This window comes from Trichechus manatus, unplaced genomic scaffold (genome assembly GCF_000243295.1).
Source record: "Trichechus manatus latirostris isolate Lorelei unplaced genomic scaffold, TriManLat1.0 scaffold00204, whole genome shotgun sequence".
NCBI classification, from domain to species: domain Eukaryota; kingdom Metazoa; phylum Chordata; class Mammalia; order Sirenia; family Trichechidae; genus Trichechus; species Trichechus manatus.
The window spans coordinates 460,650-483,986 of NW_004444140.1; the positions used below are offsets into that span (position 1 = coordinate 460,650).

Here is a 23,337-nt window from a genome sequence, read left to right on the forward strand (position 1 = left end):
TCCCATCCCTGGTAACCAACAAAGATTGTTACATTTTGTGTGTGAACTTTTTCATGGGTTTTTACAATAGAGGTCTCATACAATATTTGTCCTTTTGTGGTTGACTTATTTCACTCAGCATAAATAAAATAGCCTGTCTCAAAAATATTGACTGTTTTTTGGTGTGGAAGCTTAGGAAATTATTTAAGTTGAGGCCAAAGGCATATCCTCCACAAAATAATTACAGTATCCAGGGACTGTTGACATTTTGGGCTAGACTATTTTTTATTGTTGAAGCTGTCCTGGGTATTGTAAGATGTTTAGCAGCATCCCTGGCCTCTACGCATTAGATGTCAGTAGCAACCCCCCAGCTCCCCTCAGCTGTAACAACTAAAAATGTCTCCAGACTTTACCAAATGTCCCCTAGGAGGCAAAATGGTCCCTGGTAGAGAACCACTGGGCTAGATAAAATAAAAAAGTAGATATGAATTCTGTTCTGCCCTAATTGAGACTTCAAGATTAATACACTATATATAAAACAATTAGAGAACAACTAAGTGCTAAATTAAATTCTGTGGCAGTTGTTGCTGTTAGGTGCCATTGAGTTAGCTGCTCTGACTCATAGTGACCTTACGTATAACAGAACGAAACATTGCACAGACCATCTTCATGATTGTTAGTATGTTTGAGTCCATTGTTTTGGCTATTGTGTCAATCCATCTTATTGAGGGTTTCCCTCATTTTTGCTGACCCCTACCAACCGCAGTGTCTTTTTCTAGCAATTGGTTTTTGCTGATGACCTGTCCAAAGTAAGAAAGCTGAAGTTTTCCCCAACCTCGCTTCTAAGGAGCATTCTGGGTGTATTTCTTCTAAGATTGATTTGTTCTTCTGGCAGTCCATGGTATATTTAGTATGCTCCATCAACACCACAATTAGAATGCATCAGTTTTTCTTCTGTCTTCATTTTTCACTGTCCAGCTTTTGCATGCATATGAGGTGATTGAAAAGACCAAGGCTTGGGTCAGGTGCACCTTGGTCATCAAAGTGACATCTTTGCTTTTTAAAACTTTTCAAAAGAGGTATTTTGCAACAGATTTGCCCAATGCAATACATGATTTTGATTTCTTGACTACTGCTTCCATGAATGTTGATTGTTGATCCAAGTAGAATGAAGTCATTAACTTCAGTTTCTTCTTCATTTATCATGATGTTGTTTATTGATCCGGTTGTGAGGATTTTCTTTTTCTTCATATTCAGGTGTAAGCCACACTGAAGGCTGTAGTCTTTGACTTTCATCAGTAAGCACTCTTCAGTTTGTCTTCATTTTCACTGTCAGCAAGCAAGGTTGTGGCATCTGCATGTTGCAGGTTGTTAATGAGTCTTTCTCCAATCTTCTTCATGTAGTCCATCTTAGATTATTGCTCAGCATACGGATTGATTAAGTAAGGTGAAGGGATATAATACTATCACACACCTTTTCCAGTTCTGAACCATGCACTATACCCTGTTCTGTAGCAGTAGTTTCTCACTTTTATTTTTTTTTGAAGTATACATGCATGTAGTTTTTGAGTCATACCGTAAAATAGTTCTATAAACTTTGTAACAAAAACAGCAATCCCTGAGTCCCCCTTCCTTTTTCAGTTCCCCACAGGCAATACTTCAAACTCTTTTAGCTGCTGATTTTCTTGGCATTTATTTCCTTGTCTTGGCTTATATTTTTTTGTTTAGATATTATCTATTGACTTTTCATTAAGGAGGATGAGGATTTTAGTGCCCCAACTCCCCAAACACACACAATTTCCTCATGGGGTGAGGGGAGGGCAACCCTCTCTGTCTCTTCTCTCTATGTATATCCTATATATCATAATTTTGTTAAATCATTATTCAACATTTATGTTAGTATAACTATGCAAATGCTATTCACAGCTTAATCATTTTTGTGTTCTCTGATTATTTCCCTGTTTCTGCACAACATTGTTTTCCTGGGGGTTAGTAATTCTCTTTTTAAAATTTGCTTAATTAATTAATTCATTTATTTTTATTGTTGTGCTTTAAGTGAAAGTTTACAATTCAAGTTAGTCTCTCATACAAAGATTTATACATACAATGTTATGTGACCCTAGTTGTGCTCCCTATACAGTGACAGCACACTCCTTCTTTCCACCCCAGATTTCCCATGTCCATTCAACCAGCTCCTGACCCTCTGTGCCTTCTCATCTCGCCTCTGGACAGAAGCTGCCCATTTAGCCTCATGTATCTACTTGAGCTAAGCAGCACACTCTTCATGAGTATCATTTTGTGTCCCATAGTCCAGTGTAATCTTTGTCTGAAAAGTTGGCCTCGGGAATGGTTTTAGTTTTGGGCTAACAGAGAGTCCGGGGGCCATGTCTTCTGGGGTCCCTTCAGTCTCAGTCAGACCATTAAGTCTGGTCTTTTTACTAGAATTTGAGTTCTGTACCCCACTATTCTCCTGCTCCATCAGGGACTCTCTGTTATGTTCCCTGTTAGGGCAGTCATTGATGGTAGCTGGGTACCATCTAGTTCTTCTGGTCTCAGGCTGATGAATAATGAAGTCTCTGGTTTATGTGGCCCTTTCTGTCTCTTGGGCTACTACTTTCCTTGTGTGTTTGGTGTTCTTCATTCTCCTTTGCTCCGGGTGGGTTGGGTAGTTGAGACCAATTGATGCATCTTAGAGGGCCACTTGCAAGCTTTTAAGACCCCAGACGCCACTCACCAAAGTCAGATGCGGAACATTTTCTTAATAAACTTTGTTATGCCAGTTGACCTAGATGTCCCCTGAAAGCATGGTCCCCAGACCCCTAGCCCTGCTACTCTGTCCCCAGAGTGTTTGATTGTATTCAGGAAACTTCTTAGCTTTGGTTTAGTCCAGTTGTGCTGACTTCCCCTGTAGTGTGTTCTGTCCTTCCCTTCACCTTAGATAGTTTGTATCTACTATCTAGTTAATAAATAACCCTCACCCTCTGTCTTAGTTATCTAGTGCTGCTATAACAGAAATACCACAAGTGGATGGTTTTAACAAAGAGAAGTTTATTTCCTTATAGTGAAGTAGGCCGAAAGTCCAAATTCAGGGTGTCAGCTCCAGGGAAAGGCTTTCTCTCTCTTGGCCTTCTCATCAGTGTTCTCCCAGACTAGGAGCTTCTCCACGCAGGGACCCCGGTCCAAAGGACGCGCTCTGCTCCCGGCACTGCTTTCTTGATGGTATGAGGTCCCCAATTCTCTGCTTGCTTCCCTTACCTTTTATCTCTTGTAAGGTAAAAGGTGGTACAGGCCACACCCTAGGGAAACTCCCTTTACATTGGATTAGGGATGTGACCTGGGTAAGGGTGGTGTTACAATCCCACCCTAATCCTCTTTAACATAAAATTCCAATCACAAAATGGAGGCCAACCACACAATTCTGGGAATCATGGCCCAGCCAAATTGATATACACATTTTTGAGAGGACATAATTCAAACCATGACACCCTCCCTCCCCACCCTCATAACCATCAAAGAATGTTTTCTTCTGTGTTTAAACCAGAACTTTTTTTTTATAAACTATGTTATGCCAGTTGAGCTAGATGTTTCCCGAGACCATGGTCGCCACAGCTGTTCACCCAGCAGTTCGGTCCCTCAGGCAGTTTGGATGTGTCTGTGGAGCTTCCATGACCTTTCCTTGTACAAGTCATGCTGGCTTCCCCAGTATTGTATATTGTCCTACTCTTCACCAAAGTTAGTGTTGGTATTTTTTGTTGAAACTTTGTTTCTGTGATATGTATGTATTTGTATCCATTTATGTGTTTTGGTCATGATATAAAATGTATTTCTTAGTGTGGATTTTGGTCAAAAAGTTTGAAAACCACTCCTCCAGAGAAAACTGCCTCTTTTCATTTTATGCCTGGAGGGTATTTCTGGCTGCTGGTTTCTGAGAGTTAGGTAGGGAAAGAAGGCTGGGTGGATTCTTAACATTAAGTTTGTAAATTTTTACTTAATCTCCATTTTCAGTAAAATAAAGTACCTGAGTGGTGCCACCTGAAAAGTTGGCAGTTCAAATTCACCCAGCAGTGCTGCAGAAGAAAGACCTGGCAATCTGCTTCTGTAAGATTATAGCCACGAATACCCTGTGGAATGCAGTTCCACTCTCAAGTACATGGGGTTGCAGTGAGTTGGAATTGACTTGACAACAATGGGTTTTCAATAAAATACCTCTGCCTTTGACTGTGTTGGGTATACCCCAATCCAAAAGCTCTCTGTTTGACCTTAGAGTCTTCTTTTGGAGGGAGTGGGGGGCAGCCATCTAGCTTTGCAGATTAAGGGAGGGACCTGGGAATCTGTTTCTTAAGCAGGCATTATACTAATCTTTCAGTTTTTATCTCCTCCTTCATTTCCAATTTCAGAGGTCCTTGTTGCCACTGTTTCCTCAGCCTTTTTAGGGGTCCTATGATATGCAAATTGGATGGTTCTTGACTTCCCCCACTGCTATCTTAAGGATTCAAATTTCTCAGTTCTTCTAAGTAAATTATCACTCAACCCATCTGTTTTCCAGCTCCAAAATTTTATTGCTGTGTCTTCTCTCATTCTCTTTGTTCCAGTGGATTTATGCCTGTCCTTTTTTGTTTCATTTTGTTTTAAGCCCTTTACTCTTGTATTAATAAGGCTTGAGAAAGGAACAGAACTAATGTTTGTGTTCAGTCCACACCTTTAATTAGAAGTATGAGCACCCATTTTTTGACAGTTCGTCTTCTATAGTTACACCTGTATCCATTGATTAAGAAAATACATGATAAAAAGCTGGTATACATTTATTAACACTTCTAAACAAAGTCACAACTTTATTTACACATTGAAAAATAGTACATATGTGAGACATGATTATTCAGTCTCCAGACATGTTAAACATACATAAAGATTTATGGAATCTTGGAATCTTTTGCAATTACTGAGGCCTCCAGGAGTCTGAGGCTCATGCTTAGCAGTCATTGCTCTAGGGAACTAACAAAATACAATGAAAATTTGGAGGAGAGAGTGCATATAATCATGGAAGGCTTTAAGAATGATGGGTGGCATTTGGATAGGTAGAGGGAAGAGTGTATTCCAGGGAGGGGGGACAGTATGAGCAAGGGTGCAAAGGTAGGGAGTAATATTGTCTGAGAAAATGGGTTGGGCGATACCTGAGGAATTTTATTGGAGAATAATGAATAATAAGGTTGGAAAAGAAAGATGGGATTAGGTTATGAGGGTTCTGGAAGCTTATTTGGATTTTATGTTATAAACATTTATGTTATAGGAGATGGTTAGTTCTTGAGAGAAGAAATACAATGAAAATAGCATTTTACTAGATCAGTCAGGCCATAGCATGAGAAGTACATTAGGAGAGAGAATTAAAAATGGGGAGACTGGATAGGAGGCTATTGACATGATCCAGACATGTAATAAGAGTAATGTTTTTGCTCACTTATTATGTGCCGGGCACCATTTTATGTGTTAATACATTTAATCTCTTGATGTAGGTATTGCTGTTAACATTATTCCCATTTATGCAGAAGGAAACTGAGGTGTAGAGAGGTGGGTGATTAGGATGGTGGCATGCAGATTGAGATTGTGGACTGATAACCTAGAATGATTCAAGTTAATGTTTTTATGTTGGTAGTGATAATGGTGTTTATTTTGTCCATTCTTTCTTTCTCTTTAAGTAAATTACTTTTTTTGGAGGTCACATAGATTTGGGAAATATCACCTTCTGGGATAGACCAAGATAGTAGAGGTAAAAAGAGATCAGCTTTAAAAAAAATTAGAATTTGATAACTTTCTTGCCTATGTTTAGAACTCTGGAATTTCCCCCTAAAAAATACTGGCATTAGAGTTGATCTTTTTCGAGATGCTCTCAAGACCTTATTGAGCTTCCCCCTTAGAAGCACAAGATTCTGTAACTTGCCATTGACAGAAACAGTACAATCCTTATTAGGGTGTTCCTTGTTCTCTCTGCATACTAGATGTGGCTGATGGAAGCTTCTACCTTGTGAAGATATACAAAGATTCTTGGTGAGTATATAAGACTGCTCTTTGACCTATACTTGGTAACCACAGCATGTATCTCTTTAGCTTGGTTCTACAGCCATTGGGATCCAGACATCAGAGGGTGTGTGCCTAGCTGTGGAGAAGAGAATTACCTCCCCACTTATGGAGCCCAGCAGCATTGAGAAAATTGTAGAGATTGATGCTCACATAGGTAAGGAGTTGGGGAAGGCTGTTCTGCAGGATCTGACCTGGGTCTTCCATGATTAGTCTTCCATGATATCCAAAGGGAGATTCATGAGATGAAAGCCTTATCTCCTTGTTGGCTGTGGTTTTCCAGGCAGTAGGCCAGTGTGCATAACTATAGGAGTAGGAAGCAGCGGCGGGACTCATTTGTGCTTAAACTATTCCTAGAAATTCCCTTCTCCCTTAAATAAAGACTTGGCAAATGGGGGAGCTGTTGAAATGGGTAAAGGTTGGATCATAGGCCAGCTGCCTATGATGACTGGGTCTTCACTGATGCAAAATGTTAACCCTGGTGGGAAGCTACTTGCTCTAGGAGCAGAGGATCGTATGTAGGAAGCTTGGGGTATCATCTGAGAAAATAGAAATTCTCAAAGCTCTTCAGAATGACCAAGATTCAGAGAGTAGAAGAATAATAGACTGTAAACAGACCAGCCTTCTTCCTCTCTTTGTAGATTTATATTTTCATACGCTACCCCCCCCCCTTTTCTTGCTCTTTGTTGTAATTCCTCTGCCTTAAATTCTGGCATCAGTGTAGCATTGCAGGGTGAGTAGTTCTACTTATTTATAGGATAGTATTTGAGTTGACTATCCAAATTTTCTTGATCTGTTTAGTCATCTAATTAATTAAACCTTGGTAAAATAATCAGTTGCTCGAAGGCATCAGAACTAAATGCACGGTAACTCTGGTAGCTTGACATGACCTCTCTCATAGATAAAGAAAATGAGATGTAGTCTTTTAAGATTACGTAGGACATTGTGTCTACTTTTTCCCAAGTCATCTGTCTTTTGGAGGTAGGTCATTGTCACTTCATTTAACAAATTGAAAACGTACTGTGTGCCAGAAAGGAATAAAGATATAGTTTTTGTCTTTCAAGAGCATACAGTAATCATGGAGGTGGACATGTAAATAAGTAAATGCAATTAAGTGATAATGGCATTAAGAAAGACTGTACTGTGTGCTCAGTAGGGGTACAAAGGAAGAAATAACTAGGTTTGCCTGAGGCCAGTGGTAGTGGGTGTGGTACATGGATCGCTTTTGCGTGACCTTTCTCACCCTGGTCAGTTTTGCCTTAAAAGAGAGCCAATTCCAGAGCAGAGAGAAGTCCCCACCACCACCAAGGAAGAACAGCCAGGAGCCGAGAGCGCATCCTTTGGACCCGAGATCCCTGCGCTGAGAAGCTCCTGGACTCAGGAGACAGAGAACTGTAACACTGAAGATAGCAGAAAGCGGTGGCAGAGAAACGGCAGCAGAAGAGACCAGCAGGAGACGGCACAGTGGGCTTCCTGGCCCACAGAGCGAGAAAGATGAGTGCCTTCTGGCAGGAGGCTTGCTGGAGGAGTAGGGTGCTTCCAGGCAGTTGGTGGAGCTAGGTTTGCTGACCCACTACACAAGAGCTGAGCATCTTTGGGCCAAGTCTTACTGGTGGAGTGGGGTGCCTCTGGGCACTTATCGACAAGGGTGAAAAGAGCTTTGTAACACTTGGCCTGAGCAGGGCAGAGGCAGAGGCCAAGGGCCAGAGAGAGGTGTGCCTGCAAGCACAGCTGAAAAGAGGCTGTCCTAATGGAAGAACTGTATACTGAGCATTCCTGAACCTAAATTGTAACTTGTTACTTCCCTAATAAACCCCATAATTGTGAGTATTGTCTGTGAGTTCTGTGTGGCCATTGCAATGAATTATTGAACTCAACAGAGAAGTAAAGAGTGCCGTGGGAGGGATGGTTGGTGTCAGAATTGGTAAAGATGGTGGAGAGAGAAGGTGCGTCTGACCTCTGCCTCGGAGGAATCAGCCTTGGGCTGTTGATCCTGATTCTCCTTACCCCTTGTGAAGTTAGAGGTCAGAAGCTGCCCCCACGCTTTGGGACTTTCAGGAAAGGATTCAAAGCAGGGCTTTGAGCCTGTTCAAGTAAAACCCCGTTTGAGAATTTTGCATTTCTTAACAAGTTCCAAGGCAATGCTAATGATACTGGTTAGGGATCAATTCTGAGAACCAGACCAGTAGTAGAGCCCATCCCAAACCCACCACTGTTGATTCTGTTGATTCTGACTTAGAGTGACCCCATAGGGTTTCTAAGGCTGTAAATCTCTACAGAAGCAAACTGCCACGTCTTTCTCCCTGCGGAGCAGCTGGTGGTTTCGAACTGCCGACCTTTCAATTAGCAGTCTATTGCTTTAACCACCGCACCACCAGGAGTCCTTACTAGTAGAGCAGTGGTTCTCAAAATTTATTATACATAAGAATCACCTGAGTATCTTGTTAAATGGTAGATTCTGATTCAGTATGTCTGGGATGGAAATGCGGGTTCTCAGTAGAGGCTCGAACCAGAACCAGCCGGTTCGAAGCCCTGATTCAAAGAAGGTGATGATTCAGCTGAGTTGAATTCTGAAGGATAAGGACATGTTTACCAGGTGAATAAGTGTCTGAGTATAGGATGGGGAAAGCATTCTAGTCAGAGAGAAGAATGAGCAAAGCCTTGGTGATGTAAAATACCATTGTACAAGCAATTCAGTATGACTGGGAGTTGAAATGTGGCAAGAGATGAGTAGATGAGTCTGGAGTCGGACAGTGGAAGTCCTTTCTTACCATGCTAAAGAGCTTGAACTTGATCTTTTGCATTGATGGGGAAGGTTTTAAGCAATGAGGTAATGTGATCATATTAGAATTTTAGAAAGACCACTCTGATAACAGATGTTGAAAGTAAACTAAAGACAGACCAGTTAAGAAACTTTTTAAATAGTTCAAACAAAGAGATGATGAGAGCTTTAACCAAGGCAGTGGCAGGGGAGTGGAGAGCAAGGGCTTAATGCTAGACATCTTAACCGGGTAGAGATGACAGAACTTGAGATCTGATTGGTTTTGAGGGCCAAGGAGGAAGACGGAGTCTAGAAGGGAAATAATATGAGGTAAGTTGAGGAGTCTTTGTCATTTCCAAGTAGATACATGTCATGGATTGAATTGTGTCCCCAAAAATATCTGTCAACTTGGCTGTATCATGATTCCCAGTATGGAATCTGATGTGATTTCCTTATGTGTTGTAAACTCTATCACTATGCTGTAATAAGATGGATTAACAGCAGTTATACTGATGAGGTCTACAAGATTAGGTAGTGTTTTAAGCCAGTCTCTTTTGAGATATAAAAGAAGTGAGCAGAGACACATGGGAACCTCATACCATCAAGAAAGCAGTGCCAGGAGCAGAGCGCATCCCTTGGACCTGAGGTTCCTGCGCTGAGATGCTCCCAGACCAAGGGAAGATTGATGACACGGACCTTCCTCCAGAGCCAACAGAGAAAGCGTTCCCCTGGAGCTGACACACTGAATTTGGACTTGTAGCCTACTAGACTGAGAGAGAATAAACTTCTCTTTGTTAAAGCCATCTACTTGTGGTATTTCTGTTATAGCAGCACTAGATGACTAAGACAGCAGCACTAGATGACTGAGATGATACAGTAAGAGGGTCATTTGGTTTTATAACTCTGAAATTTAGGAGAAGGACGTAGGCTGGAGGTTTAGATTTGCATCACTGGCATGTAAAGTAACAGTTGTAACCATCATCTTGGCATATTGGACCACCAGACAAACTTTCTCTCTAATTAACTGGCTGGTTTGTGTTTGGGATGGGGAGGTGAAAAGGCTTTTGACTTTATTCTAGGGACTTCCACTGTAGCCTATCATGAGGTGATTACTTTTTTCCCAATTTCTTTAGTGTTTGCTTAGTTTGAAAGTGCATCAAGGTCTAGAAAGTGCATTAAAGGGATGCTTACCCACTGTCATGGATTCTGACTCATAGCGACCCTATAGTACAGGATAGAACTGCCCCATAGGGTTTCTAAGCAGAGGATACCAGAAAGATGTTTACCTGTATTTTATTTTACTTTATTGACTATGCAAAGGCATTCGACTCTGTGGACCATAACAGTCGTTCATACAGAAACAAGGGGATATTGCATGGTTTAAAATCAGGCAAGGTGTGTGTCAGGGTTGTATCCTTTCACCATACTTATTCAATATGATGAGCAAATAATCTGAGAAGCTGAATTATATGAAGAAGAACATGACATCAGGATTGGAGGAAGACTGATTAACAATATGCAGATGATGCGACCTTGCTTGCTGAAAGTGAAGAGGACTTGAAGCACTTACTGATGAAGATCAAAGACTACAGTCTTCAGTGTGGATTGCATCTCAACATAAAGAAAACAAAAATCCTCACAACTGGACCAGTAAGCAACATCATGATAAACAGAAAAGATTGAAGTTGTCAAGGATTTCATTTTACTTGGATCCACAATCAATGCCCATGGAAGCAGCAGTCAAGAAATAAATGGCATATTGCATTGGGCAAATCTGCTGCAAAAGACCTCTTTAAAGTGTTAAAAAGCAGTGATGTCACTTTGAGGACTAAGGTGCACCTGACCCAAGCCATGGTATTTTCAATTGCCTCATATGCACTGTGAAAACTGGACGATGAAATAAGGGGGTTGGAAGAAGAATTGATGCCTTTGAATTACAGTGTTGGTGAAGAATAATTGAATATACCATGGACTGCCAAAAGAATGAACAAATCGGGCTTGGAAGAAGTACATCCAGAATGCTTCTTGGAAGTGAGGATGGCGAGACTTCATCTCTTGTACTTTGGACATGTTATCAGAAGGGACCAGTCCCTGGAGGAGGACATCATGCTTGGTAAAGTAGAGGGTCAGTGAAAAAGAGGAAGACCCTTGTCATGGATTGAATTGTGTTCCCTCAAAACGTGTCAACTTGGTTAGGCCATGATTCCCAGGTTTGTGTGGTTGTCCTCCATTTTGTGATTGATGTGATTTTCCTATGTGTTGTAAATCCTAATCTCTGCCTGTAGTTAATGAGGCAAGATTAGATTATGTTAAAGAAGATTAGGGTGGGATATAACACCCTTATTCAGGTCACATCCCTGCTCCAATGTAAAGGGAGTTTGCCTGGGGTGTGGCCTCTACCACCTTTTATCTTACAAGAGATAAAAGGAGAGGAAAGCGAGCAGAGAGTTGGGGACCTCATACTACCAAGAAAGCAGCGCTGGGAGCAGAGCGGGTCCTTTGGACCCGGGGTTCCTGTGCAGAGAAGCTCCTAGACAAAGAAGACTGATGACAATGACCTTCCTCCAGAGCCGACAGAGAAAGCCTTCCCCTGGAGCTGATGCCCTGAATTTGGACTTGTAGCCTAGTAAGACTGTGAGAAAATAAATTTTTCTTTGTTAAACCCATCCACTTGTGGTATTTCTGTTAGAGCAGCACTAGATGACTAAGACAACCCTCAACAAGATGGATTGACACAGTGGCTGCAATAACGGGCTGAAGCATAACAAAGTTTGCGAGGATTGTGTAGGACCAGGCAGTGTTTTGTTCTGTTGTACATAGGGTGGCTGGACTACGTGGCACCTAACACCAACAGTCCTTACAGAAGCAGACTGCCGTATGTTTCTCCTGTGGAGTGGCTGATGGGTTTGAACGGCTGACCTTTTGGTTAGCAGCTGAGTGCTTCACCACTGTGCCACCAGGGCTTAGGAATGTAATATGTGGGAAATAGTTCCTGTATGTTTGATCAGCTTCTCTTCTCTGCCTCCTACCTTAACAGCTGTGTCATGTGGATGGTTTTTGTTTGTAACAAATTACGCTTTGGTTCAGTGCAGATCATTTCCCATCTAATCTATGGGGTGTATTGCCATGGGATTGCTGAATGGCTGCCGTGGTGTCAGTCCAGAATTTCAGTATTTCCTGAGTGGGTGAAACAGTTTCACAAAAATTTGGCACTGGGTCACTGTTGCTTTTACCTTGCAGGTTGTGCCATGAGTGGGCTAATTGCTGATGCTAAGACTTTAATTGATAAAGCCAGAGTGGAGACACAGGTAAAATTAACATCATCTCTCCTTTTTACCATGACGGTTGAGTTCCTTCTTAGTGATGATATAGCCTGCCTGGGCTATGTTGCAGTTATCTGTGTCAGTATCAGATGTGGCTCTTAGTGTCTTGGAGTGATTTTGAGTAGAATCCCCAGTTCTGACTTTCTGAACCTTGGAGTCTAGCCATCCAACCATTGCAGCCTGGTCAATAGTGCTGACATTCCCTTGCTTCTTTTTGATTTGCCATACTTTAATATAAAGCACACATTCATTGCCTTCTGTTCCCTAATGGACTTTGTGTGGGAGCCTGATAGCAGGAGGTGGTCAGGGCTAAAGGACTTTCTCCCCTCGATTGCCTTTGCTGCCAGACTTGCAAATAAAAGCTCTCCTGTGGTGAGTAATGATTTGTACCAGGTGACTGGTCAGGAGTGCTGATGTTTTTTTAATTGAGCACCTGCTGCCTAGAGAGTAGCCTAGTAAGAAAAAAAAAGTCTGATTGGTAAAATTTTTTGTACTTATTTGCAAGTTTCTATCAGTGCTTCTGTAAGAATAAGTCATTTAACTTAAACACCAACAGAACAATAAGCTGGGATCTTTGAGGGAAAGAATATCACTGTTTTACTTTTGAAAGGACTAACTTGGTGCTTTGAGGGGTTCACCTGCTTTCTCAAGGGAGTGGTTATTCATTGCTTAGACTCCTTTTGATATAAGTTTCTTTCCAGAGCTATTACCTTTCCTCTCATCCAGTCCCAAGCATTTGAGTTTAACTGACCTTTCTATCCTGGTCCCATTAATTAAGGAAAACACACTTGAGCCTTCAGTTTCCAACCACAGATCAAAGGAATGTGTGTAGTGAGATGGTGAACTGCATTAATGCCTTTCCTGTTAGGATAGACCATGCTTTGCCCTTCTTCTAGAACCATTGGTTCACCTATAATGAGACAATGACAGTGGAGAGTGTGACCCAGGCTGTTTCCAACCTGGCTTTACAGTTCGGAGAAGAAGACGCAGATCCAGGTGCCATGGTGAGTGTTACGCTTGTGTCAAGTTTTTTTCCTGTTCTGTGGGACTTAGGACGCTTGTCGTATGCGCATATCTTTTCCAGCCCCACTGCCCCCTAACTTCGTAGCCATTTCTGTTAATACCTCTTGCTCTTTGGTTCTAGTCGCGTCCCTTTGGAGTAGCACTATTATTTGGAGGAGTTGATGAGAAAGGACCTCAGCTGTAAGTAGCATTTTACCTTTTTTTTTTTTTTTTCCCCTCTGCTTCTTTGGTTGGGGGTATTGAATTTTAATTTAGGGTGGAGACTAGTAATTTAAGTCAACAGAAAGAAGGTTATTGAGTTGTAAGAAAGAAGGGCTTCTAATTCTAAAGTTCAGTGATTCTTTGCTATTTATAAAAAGACAAATTTTGGAATTTTATGAAGAACTCCCCTACTGAACCAGTCCTAATTCTGGGAATAATTAGAAGTAACTTTGTTACTATATTTAGGATGTGTTTTATAGCTTTCCTTTGGAAAGTTGGTCTGATCCTCATCATCAAATATTATTTAGATAGGCATACAAAAGTTACATATACTATGCTCTACTTCTACATCCCTGAGGAAGTTCTTAGTTTTCTTAAACACTTTTAAAAGATCTGGTTTCTCCAGACATCAGACATCTTTTGGATCTGTGCCCCAGTATTTCAGTGGCATTTCCTAGCTGCAGGGCCAAGCAATTGTACTTTTCTCAATGAGAAGCTTGTTATATACAATGCCCTTAAGCATTTTACTTCATTTGGGGGGTTTTGTAGGTTTCATATGGACCCATCTGGAACCTTTGTACAGTGTGATGCTCGAGCAATTGGCTCTGCTTCAGAGGGTGCCCAGAGCTCCTTGCAAGAAGTTTACCACAAGGTAATTAAGCATTTTAATAGCTTTTATTGTTGTTTTTAAAAAAAATCAAGGTATGACAATATAATAAAATGTACAGATCTTAAGAGTTCATTTCTATCAGTTTTGGCCTTGAGTCCACCACCTAGAACGATATATGAGACATTTCCATCACCCCCTAAAAATGCTTGTTCCTTTTCCGTTCAGTCTCTCCTCCACTGCAACCATGTTCTGTTAGTTTTTTCTGTTCTTGTACAGTTTTATAGATGGAATCATACAGTTTATATTTTTGTGTCTTTTTTTTGTTCTACATAATGTTTAAGATCCATTCGTGTTGTCTAGCACGTATCAGTAGTTTACTTCTTTTTGCTGAGTAGTATTCCATGGTATGGATGTACCACAGTTTATCCTTTTACCCTCACAGCTTTATTTAGCAGTTTATACTTGTAGTCAAGCTCTTGAAACAAGTGGGTGTTTGGCAACTTCTTTGTGAGATAGGGAGATTTGGTTTTGGGTGACTCATCAGTGTGGTTGGCTATGTGGTTGGAGGCAGCCCTACTTATCAGGTGGTTCATACTGGGATGCCTGCTCACATTAACCCTTAATAGCATTGATTTTATATGTAAATAATAAAACCAAAACCTGTTGTCATCAAGTCGATTCCAACTTATAGCAACCCTATATAGAACTGAGTAGAACTGCCCCGTAGGGTTCCCAAGGAGTGGCTGGTGGATTCAAACTGCCAGCCTTTCAGTTAGTACCCAAATGTTTAACCAGTTTGCCACCAGGGCTCCAATACAAAATGGGGTAAGAAAAGAACAGGATTTTCTAAGTCATTGGGCTACCTTAGATCATTTGGGCATTCTAATTCATTGGCTATCACCAATATTACTTTATCTTGCTTCTAAATTAAAAGAAAACTAGAGAAGTGTAGCACTTTCATCTTCCTCAAAGATCACTTCCTATACAAAAGTTGGTGACTTTGTTATGGCTCAAAATAAAGCCTATTTTTCCTCTAAATTAATAGATTCTATGTATTTATCATTTATGTGAATTCTGAAGGTACTTGTAGTGCACTGTACTAATTAAGATGTTTGATTTGTTAATATTTGCTAAGTCCTTTCTTCAGGGAGATAAAGGGGAAACCTTTAAAGGCAGGAGGAATTATACATAATGCCTAATCTTCTCACCCTCTTTGTCTCAAGTCTATGACACTGAAAGAAGCCATCAAGTCATCACTCATCATTCTCAAACAAGTAATGGAGGAGAAGCTGAATGCAACTAACATAGAGGTATTTTTCTCTTTTATTGTTTTCTACTGAGCTATCATAGTTTCCAGTGCTGAAGATTGAATAGATCAAGATAATCACAGGTTTGTATGCTCAGTTCTCAGTAAGTTATTGATACCCTTTGAATAAGAAACTTTACTAAGTTTTAATGGCAGAAGCCAGAACTCAGTGAGTTAAAGAAAGAAAGGTGATCAGATGGAGAAAACAAGAGGACTTTGCTTTGTCAAGGGGTTGATTAGTGTGAGCAGAAGGCAGAATTAAAGGAAAGGGTTTTTTATCTTTTTAAGGATGAGAAAAGGCTTGAAAATACTTATGTAGACTGAGAAGAAATCAGTGGGTAGAAAAATGTAAAGTAAAAGAAGGGTTATAGAGTAATGAAGAATTTCCAGAAGAAGGAAGGCGTAGTACAAATGAAAAAGTCAGTCTTGAAAAGTAGAATATATTCAGCATTATATTGAGTGCCCATTTTCCAGGTACTTTGCTAAGTGCCAGGGATACAGACACAGAAAATTCAGTTCCTGTTCAGGTAATGTAGTATGTAGTGAAGGGGGCATACAGATAATAACAGCTCGGGGGTGTTAATGTAACAGCAGTAAGAACAGATTGCCATGGAACACACAACTTTAAACTGGGGCATTAGGAAAGCTTCCTGGTGTGTCTGGGAAAGGGAGGAGAAAAGTACTTCAGGAAGAGCAAACAGCATGTACAAAGACTCAAGAGATGTAAAATAACATTGTGCATGAAAGGGCACTTTAAGGGTTTTGTCTGAACATGGGGTGTGGGCCATAAGTAGGATGGGGGATGGCAAGACACAAGACTGGAGAGGATTAGACCAGATTCTGAATGTCATGTCATTACAGGGAGTGCTAAGAGTTGATAAGAGAAAAGGAGGTAATGATGAGTGAAGATAAGGTTGGTGTGGAGGTGAATTGGGAGTGATGTCCTATATTTCCCTGGTGATTGTTCTGTTGTCTTCTGAGAGTGGGTGAATGCAGCAGTGAAATTAAAGAGAATGGGAAAAAAGAAGACAGGGATGAGTAAAAGAATTGCTGGGCTACATTAAAATACCAGCTGAGGCTGGAATCACAAAACAAATTGATGTAAAAAGTTAGGATAGTAGGTGCCCTTAGAGGTATAGTATTTCAATTAAAAATTTTTTAAAAGGCCAACTGAAGCTGGAATTATAAATCAGTAATTAAACTAATCAGCACTTACCAGGATATTTGTCAGCTGTATTCAGCATAGACTGAGAAAACAGATGGACTGGTTAAGGGCCGAAGAATGAGAGTGTTGTTGGGATGATCGATCGCAGGGTCTAGACTGAGTGAGGTGAAAAAAGAAAAGCAATGGCGGCAGTTGTCGCATTTATTTACAGTTTACAATGTGCGTGGCTTTGTGCTAAGTGTTGACCGTTTCATTTAATGCTCACAACAGTCCTGTGACTTATATACCACTATTATCTTTATATTATGGATGAGGAGACCAAGGCACACCGGTTGAGTACCTTGTCCAAGGTCACTCACTCAGCTAAAAAATGGTAGAGCCAAGATTTGAACCTAAGCTGTGTGATTCTAGAACTGCACTCTTAAACATCTCTAAGGGGAAGAATCAAGTATTAGAGGTCTCAATAAATTGGGAAAAGGATTAGAAGGCACGTGAGTATGGCACAGTTGGGGTGATGTGATCAGAGGAAAATTTCAGAAGTCAAGATTTTAGAGATGAAGCCATTGTGGTATGCAAGTGGATTGCTGAAATGGAGTCGAGGAGGTCAGAGAAACGCGAAGCTAGGAGGTTGACTGGGCCATCACTGGGTAGACAGGACTTCTGGGAAGCCAGGGTGAAAATCCTCAGTGGATGTAAAGATAATGAATATAGGAGAAGAATGTTCTCTTGGTGACAGGGACTTAGAAGAAGGAGTGGTTACTGAAGGAAAGTTGGTATGGCGAATGTGATGGGGGCAGAAGCATGCCACCACTACTTCCTGGCCCCAGAGAACAATGGAGAATGAACTGTTTTTGAGAGGATAGTAAGCAAAAAGGTGTTGAGGAAATCTAGATTTCTGAAAAGGTGAGGAAAGAGATGTCTAGAGTATATTGGAATGCCTCACCAATAGAGCCAGGCTCCAGAGGTTACAGTGAAAGGGGCAAAATTGGATGCTAAAACAAAGGTCTGGCCTAGAGGTGGGAGTCTGAGAAGAAGAGTTTGAAAGAGGATGGTGGGGTGGGGGTGAGGGGTTGCAGTTGGTTTGTTCCCTGAGCAGTAATGTAGGGAGGCGAGTTAACATGGCTCTTTAGTGAAAAAACTTACTTTATAAATATGATGTTTTTTCACCTTAGTTTTGGAAATACTTCACCTTCTATTTTTATCATGGGTGATTCTGCCAGTCTCTGAGATGATGGGGTACAGCAAATGCAATGACATTTCCATTTTCTCTAGGAGGAATTTTGTCAGTTCCTTTCTAGTAGTACTTTACTTTCTTTGGCACTAATGAGGTAGAGTCTTGGCATTTCTGTTGAGACTGTCTCCTTGCCTCCTCAGAGGAATTCAGATGTAGCTCTGCTGATTTCACAGGGGAGGCTCTAAGGGCTGTTTGGTTCATCTGAAACTTTAAAATTCTTTTGTAGCTCATTCAGTTTCAGTGCAGCTACAGTGTTGCTTTGAAAAGAGCATCAAGTTAAGAGCATGGGTATCTGGGTAGTGGCTCATTCAGGCTCTTATTAACCACATTTGGCCTTGGTATTAATTTAACCTCCCTGACTATAGCTTCTTCATAGTAAAATAGAGGCACTTCCTCTTGTACATGACTAATTACTCCACTGATGCTCTAACTTATGCTTCCCAGACCTGGCTGTCCATCAGAATCTTTGGAAATGATGCCCAGCAATCTGTATTGTTCAAAGTTCTTTAGGTGATTCTGAGGGTCAGACTAAGAAGAACGACATTTGTGAGCAAGCCACTGCTCTAGGTCTGGGAGGTCCCTGGGTGGCACAGTTGGTTTGCACTAGACTACTAACCTAAAGGTTGGTGGTTTGAATCCACCTAGTGGTGCCATGGAAGAAAGGCCTGGCGATATGCTTCCTTAAAGCTTACAGCCAAAAAAAACCCTTTGGAGCAGTTCTACTCTGACACATGGGGTTGCCAAGAGTCGGAGTCAATTTGATGGCAACAAGTTTAGTTTTTTGGTTTTTACTCTAAATCCTGTCTTCCTTCATCTTCTTTAGGTCCTTGCTCCATCAGTGGGTCCCTCAATCTTCAGCCTCTCCTCTCTACCAGTTGTTTCCCCTCAGGAAAATATCCAAGTTGCATCTTTAAAAAAAAAAAAAAAGTCTTTGTTAATCCCTCCATCTATTATACTACCTGTCCTTTTTTTAAAAATCAACTTTATTGAGGTATACTTTTATATATAGTAAAATGCACCCATTTTAATTGAATCTTGACAAACCCCTGTATCCACCACCACAATCAAGGTATATTTCCATCACCCCAAAAAGTTGTCTGTTGCTCCTTTTTAGTCACCTCTACCCCACTGATCTGCTTTCTGTCCCTATAGATTAGTTTTTCCTATTCTGGAATTTCATATAAATAGAGTCATGCAATATGTACTCTTTTTGTGTCTAGCTTCTTTCACCTAGAGTAATGTTTTTTAAGATTCATTTGTTGTCTGTATCAATAGTTGGTTACTTTTTGTTGCTGAGTACAATTCCATTCATCCTACCTATTTTTTAACTTCTATTGCTAAGTCTCTTCAAAACAGAAATCTGTATTCAGTATCTGCACTGACTCACATCTCATTTATTCTTCAGTCACTGCCATATGTTCCTGCTTCTTGCTAAGGTAACTCCCGTTTGTCCGATCTCATGGTCACTTTTTGGACCTCTTGTTTGACCTTTCTGAAGTAGACACCTCAGATTTGACAATCCTAAAACTAAACTATTCTGAAAAACCATTTCCTCTTCCCATACTTATAATCCTGGTTGGTGACATCATCAGTGTACCTGTCACCCACACCAGAAACTTGGACTTATTTGACTTCCCTATCCCGTCACGAAATCATGTCTTTCCTCCCTTCTATAAATAACTCATATTAATGATCCCTCTCCATCCCTACTTCCAGTGCCTTGTTTTGTTCAGGCCCTAATTTTCCCCCTGCCCTGTATATTTTCAGAGGTCTCCTAACTAGTCTTCCTGCCTTCAGCTTTGCCCTCCCCCATTTCAGTCCTTTTTTTTTGCCATTGTGCAACTGGAGTGCATTTTCTAAACTGCACGTCTGATCTTGTTCGTTTTCCACTTTCAAAAGCTTTTCTCACTCTTACTGTCTCAAGATAAATTCCAAACTTATTTTCATGGCATGATAATTTCCCATTCCATATGTTATTGTGTGCTTCTGTTAGACAGTTTGCTAAGCTTTTTGCATGCAATTACTTATTTTAATCCTCAGAACAACCCTGTGAGAGATACTCCTATTTCTATTTTACAGAGGAGGAAACTGAGGTTTTGAGAGGGTAGGACTTTGCCCAAAATAACAGAGCTCATAAATGGGGTCAAGATTTGAATCTAGGTCTGATTTTAGGTTTTGTACTTTTATATACTGCCTCCCTGTTCCCTGTGAGCTCTGAAGCCTTACTTCCTCTTCATTTCATCTCATATCCTATATGCAGCCTCTGCTCAAGCCATGAGGAATTACTTTGTTTTACAAATGCATTGTACTGTTTTATGCTTCTATGCATTTGCACATTCATTCTGTTCAAATATCCCTCTCCTTGGCTGACCCATTCTTACTCTACTTTAAGACACAATTCAAAGGTTGCTTCTCTGTGAATCTTTCTTGGACTCCTTCATCACTCTTTTGTGCCTCCAGTCTACATGTGCTTATCTCTGTTATAACACTGACATTGAAAGCATCTGGGTCTGTTGCCCGGAGACTTTCTTCCTCTTTAGATCTCTAGTGCCTTGTACAACCGTAACTAGTAAACAGATGCTTAGTAATTATTGATTGAATAAGTGAAAAAAAAATCTGTTCCACCTGCATCACAAAAGCTTTTTGAAAGTAACAAAAAAACCCAAACCAGTTGCTGTCTAGTCGATTCCAACTCATGGTGACCCCAAGTGTGTCAGGGTAGAACTGTGCTCCATAGGGTTTTCAGTGACTGATTTTTTAGAAGTAGATCATCAGGCCTTTCCTCTGAGGTGCCTCTAAAGAGATTATAAATAGAAAAATATCTTTCATACTTCATTATATAAAATACATTCATCATTATGCAAATACAAGAGGTTATTTTTACTCATTTAGTGATGAGTTAACTTCCTGAAGACAGTACTTGGTTCAGATCCTATTAGGGTTGATTTGCAGTCTGGTTCTATAGGACTGTTCTATTTAAAGTTTGCCCAGTTGTGTTTTTCAGTCCTGTAATGTTTCGGGAGCACTAGCCTGTGAGCCATGAGTGACCTGATAAAAAATTCTGTGACCTTCAGTCTCTAGTTTATTTACCTGACATCTTTCTATCTTCATGTCAGTGATCATCAAGTAAAGATATTATACTTTAAGAGTGGTAGTAACATTTATATTTTTTAATTTCCTTGGAATAGAACTCATACTCTATGGACATGAGTAAATTATATACACATACTTTGTAAATATATATGGGACTCTTAACATTTCATGTAATCAGATATATCTTTTGGGAGAATCTAATGGGGACTGTAGGCTTTCTTTATTTGTGATTTAGGTGAAAGTTTACAGAGCAAATTAGTTTTTCATTAAACAATAAACAAATTGTTTTGTAACATTGGTTTGCCAACCCTGTGATATGTCAGCTCTCTCCTCTTCACACCAAGTTCCCTGTTTCCATTTTTCCAGTTTTCCAGTCCCTTCCTGCCTTCTTGTCTTTGCTTTTGCGCTGGTGTGCCTATTAGTCTTGTATATTGTTGTCGAGTCTTTTCCGACTCATAGTGACCCTACGTACGATGGAACAAAACACTGCCCGGTCCTGCGCCATCCCCACAATCATTGCTATGCTTGAGCCCACTGTTGCAGCCACTATGTCAATCCATCTCATTGAGGGTCTTCCTTTTTTTTGCTGACCCTCTACTTTACCAAGCATGATGTCCTTCTCCAGGGACTGATCCCTCCTGATAACATGTCCAAAGTATGTGAGATGTAGTCTCGCCATTCTTGCTTCTAAGGAGCATTCTGGTTGTACTTCTTCCAAGTCTTTAGTCTTTTCCACATGATTTAACTATGAACCATGACCCTTACGTGTGTTACTGTTGGCTCTATAGACCTATCTAATCTTTGGCTGAAGGGTGAGCCTCAGAAGTGACTTTAGTACTGAGTTAAAAAGGTGTCTGGGAGCCATACTCTTTGGGTTTCTCCTGTCTCTGTCAGACCAGCAAACTTGGTCTTTTTTTGTGTGTGTGAATTCGAATTTTGTTCTAGGACTGTAGGCTTTGAAAGAACAATTTTTTAGTCTGTTATAGACTAGATCTTCCGGTGCCTAAGATGTGTGGTAGTCTTTTTCTAAATTTTGCCTGTGATGAGGAAGAGAATATTAAACATCACATAACCGGGTTATGCTAAGTATGTCTGGCACCTTTCAAATTACATTAAATATCAGTGGTAGATATACTCGTGGGATGCTTTAGTATGTTTAATTTTAAAGTTTTTTTAAAAAATGACAATATGAGGAACAAACACAAAAGCTCTTTAGATAAATGTGAAGTGGCACCTGTTCCTCAGTATTGCCCCAAAACATGGAAGTGAGCAGAGATGATGGAAAAACCAGCAGTTTTAGTTAAATTTGAAACTAACCATCTTCGATTCTAGTCTGGCGTTGCTTAAATAGAATGTAATCTGGACTGCCAGTTTTTACTGATACCATTGTTCACAGTGGGTTTCCTATATCAGTGTTAGTGGAATCATTTTCATGGCCAGTTCTTTAAAAAACAAAACAAACTGTTGTTAAGTTGCCACGTGGACAATTTTAGAGAAAATGATACCTAATAATAATAGTTAACAATTACTTAGTGCTTATTATGTTCTAGGTATTTTACACATATTAATGCATTTAATTCTCACAACTCAGTGAGTCAGTTACTATTATTATCCCTATTTTACAGATGAGGAAATTGAGGCACAGAGTGGTCATATAATCCAAGGTCACAAACACAAGCTCAACTTGCAAGTGTGTAAATATGTTTTAAATAGATCTCTCATGGAGTCTTTAACAGAAAAAAGCACTGACCCCATGACTTTGCTGCTGCTTTTGTGATCTTTATTGAAGTAACTTCAAGAAATGAAAAGGACACCAGAGATCTGATTAACTATTGTGTGGTTGGTTAACCTAGAAAATTTGGTCAATAAGAATTTTTATTTTGGAGTCAGCTATTTTAGGGACCTGCAGCCTGGAAAGGATATCCCTGGGACAGCAGATCCTTTAGTTCCTCATGAACAGCTGCGTCACCAACACAGCTTTTCCTGACCATGCTAGGGCCATCAGCAGGGTAATTGAGCCCAGCTTATTAACGCTTTCCTGTTTTCTTTCCAGCTAGCCACAGTGCAGCCTGGCCAGAATTTCCACATGTTCACAAAGGAAGAACTTGAAGAGGTTATCAAGGACATTTAAGGAAGCGTGATCCTCAGAACTTCTCTGGGACGATGTCAGTTCTCCTAGTTGCCCACAAATTTTATTTCCAGCTCCTATTCTTTGGAAAATCTCCAGTGTATGTGCATTTTTTAATGATGTCTGTACATAAAGGCAGTTCTGAAATAAAGAGAATTTTAAAATATTTCTTTTTTTTTTCTTTATTGTACTTTAGGTGAAGGTTTACAGAACAAATAGTTTCTCATTAAACAGTCAGTACACATATTATTTTATGCATTGGTTAACAACCCCATGGCATGTCAACCCTCTCCCTTCTTTTTTTTTTTTTAATTGTACGTCAGGTGAAGGCTTACAGAACAAAGTTTCTCAAACGGTAGTACACATATTGTTTTATGACAGTGGTTAACAACCCCACAACATGTCAACCCTCTCCTTTCTCGACCTTTTTTTTTTTTTTTTT

The 23,337-nt window shown here is 40.3% G+C and overlaps 1 protein-coding gene across 1 annotated transcript in view; it reads left to right on the top strand.

The window, feature by feature from the left end:
- PSMA5 (proteasome 20S subunit alpha 5) overlaps positions 1-23,061 on the top strand; it is a 32,856-nt gene extending 9,795 nt beyond the window's left edge. Inside the window, exons 3-9 of the mRNA XM_004388031.3 lie at positions 6,082-6,208; positions 12,053-12,120; positions 13,032-13,139; positions 13,280-13,338; positions 13,909-14,011; positions 15,193-15,279; positions 22,821-23,061. Coding sequence (XP_004388088.1) covers positions 6,082-6,208; positions 12,053-12,120; positions 13,032-13,139; positions 13,280-13,338; positions 13,909-14,011; positions 15,193-15,279; positions 22,821-22,898 — 630 coding nt within the window. The 3' untranslated portion in view covers positions 22,899-23,061. The remainder of the gene's footprint in view (positions 1-6,081; positions 6,209-12,052; positions 12,121-13,031; positions 13,140-13,279; positions 13,339-13,908; positions 14,012-15,192; positions 15,280-22,820) is intronic.
- The last annotated feature ends 276 nt before the right edge of the window (positions 23,062-23,337 follow it).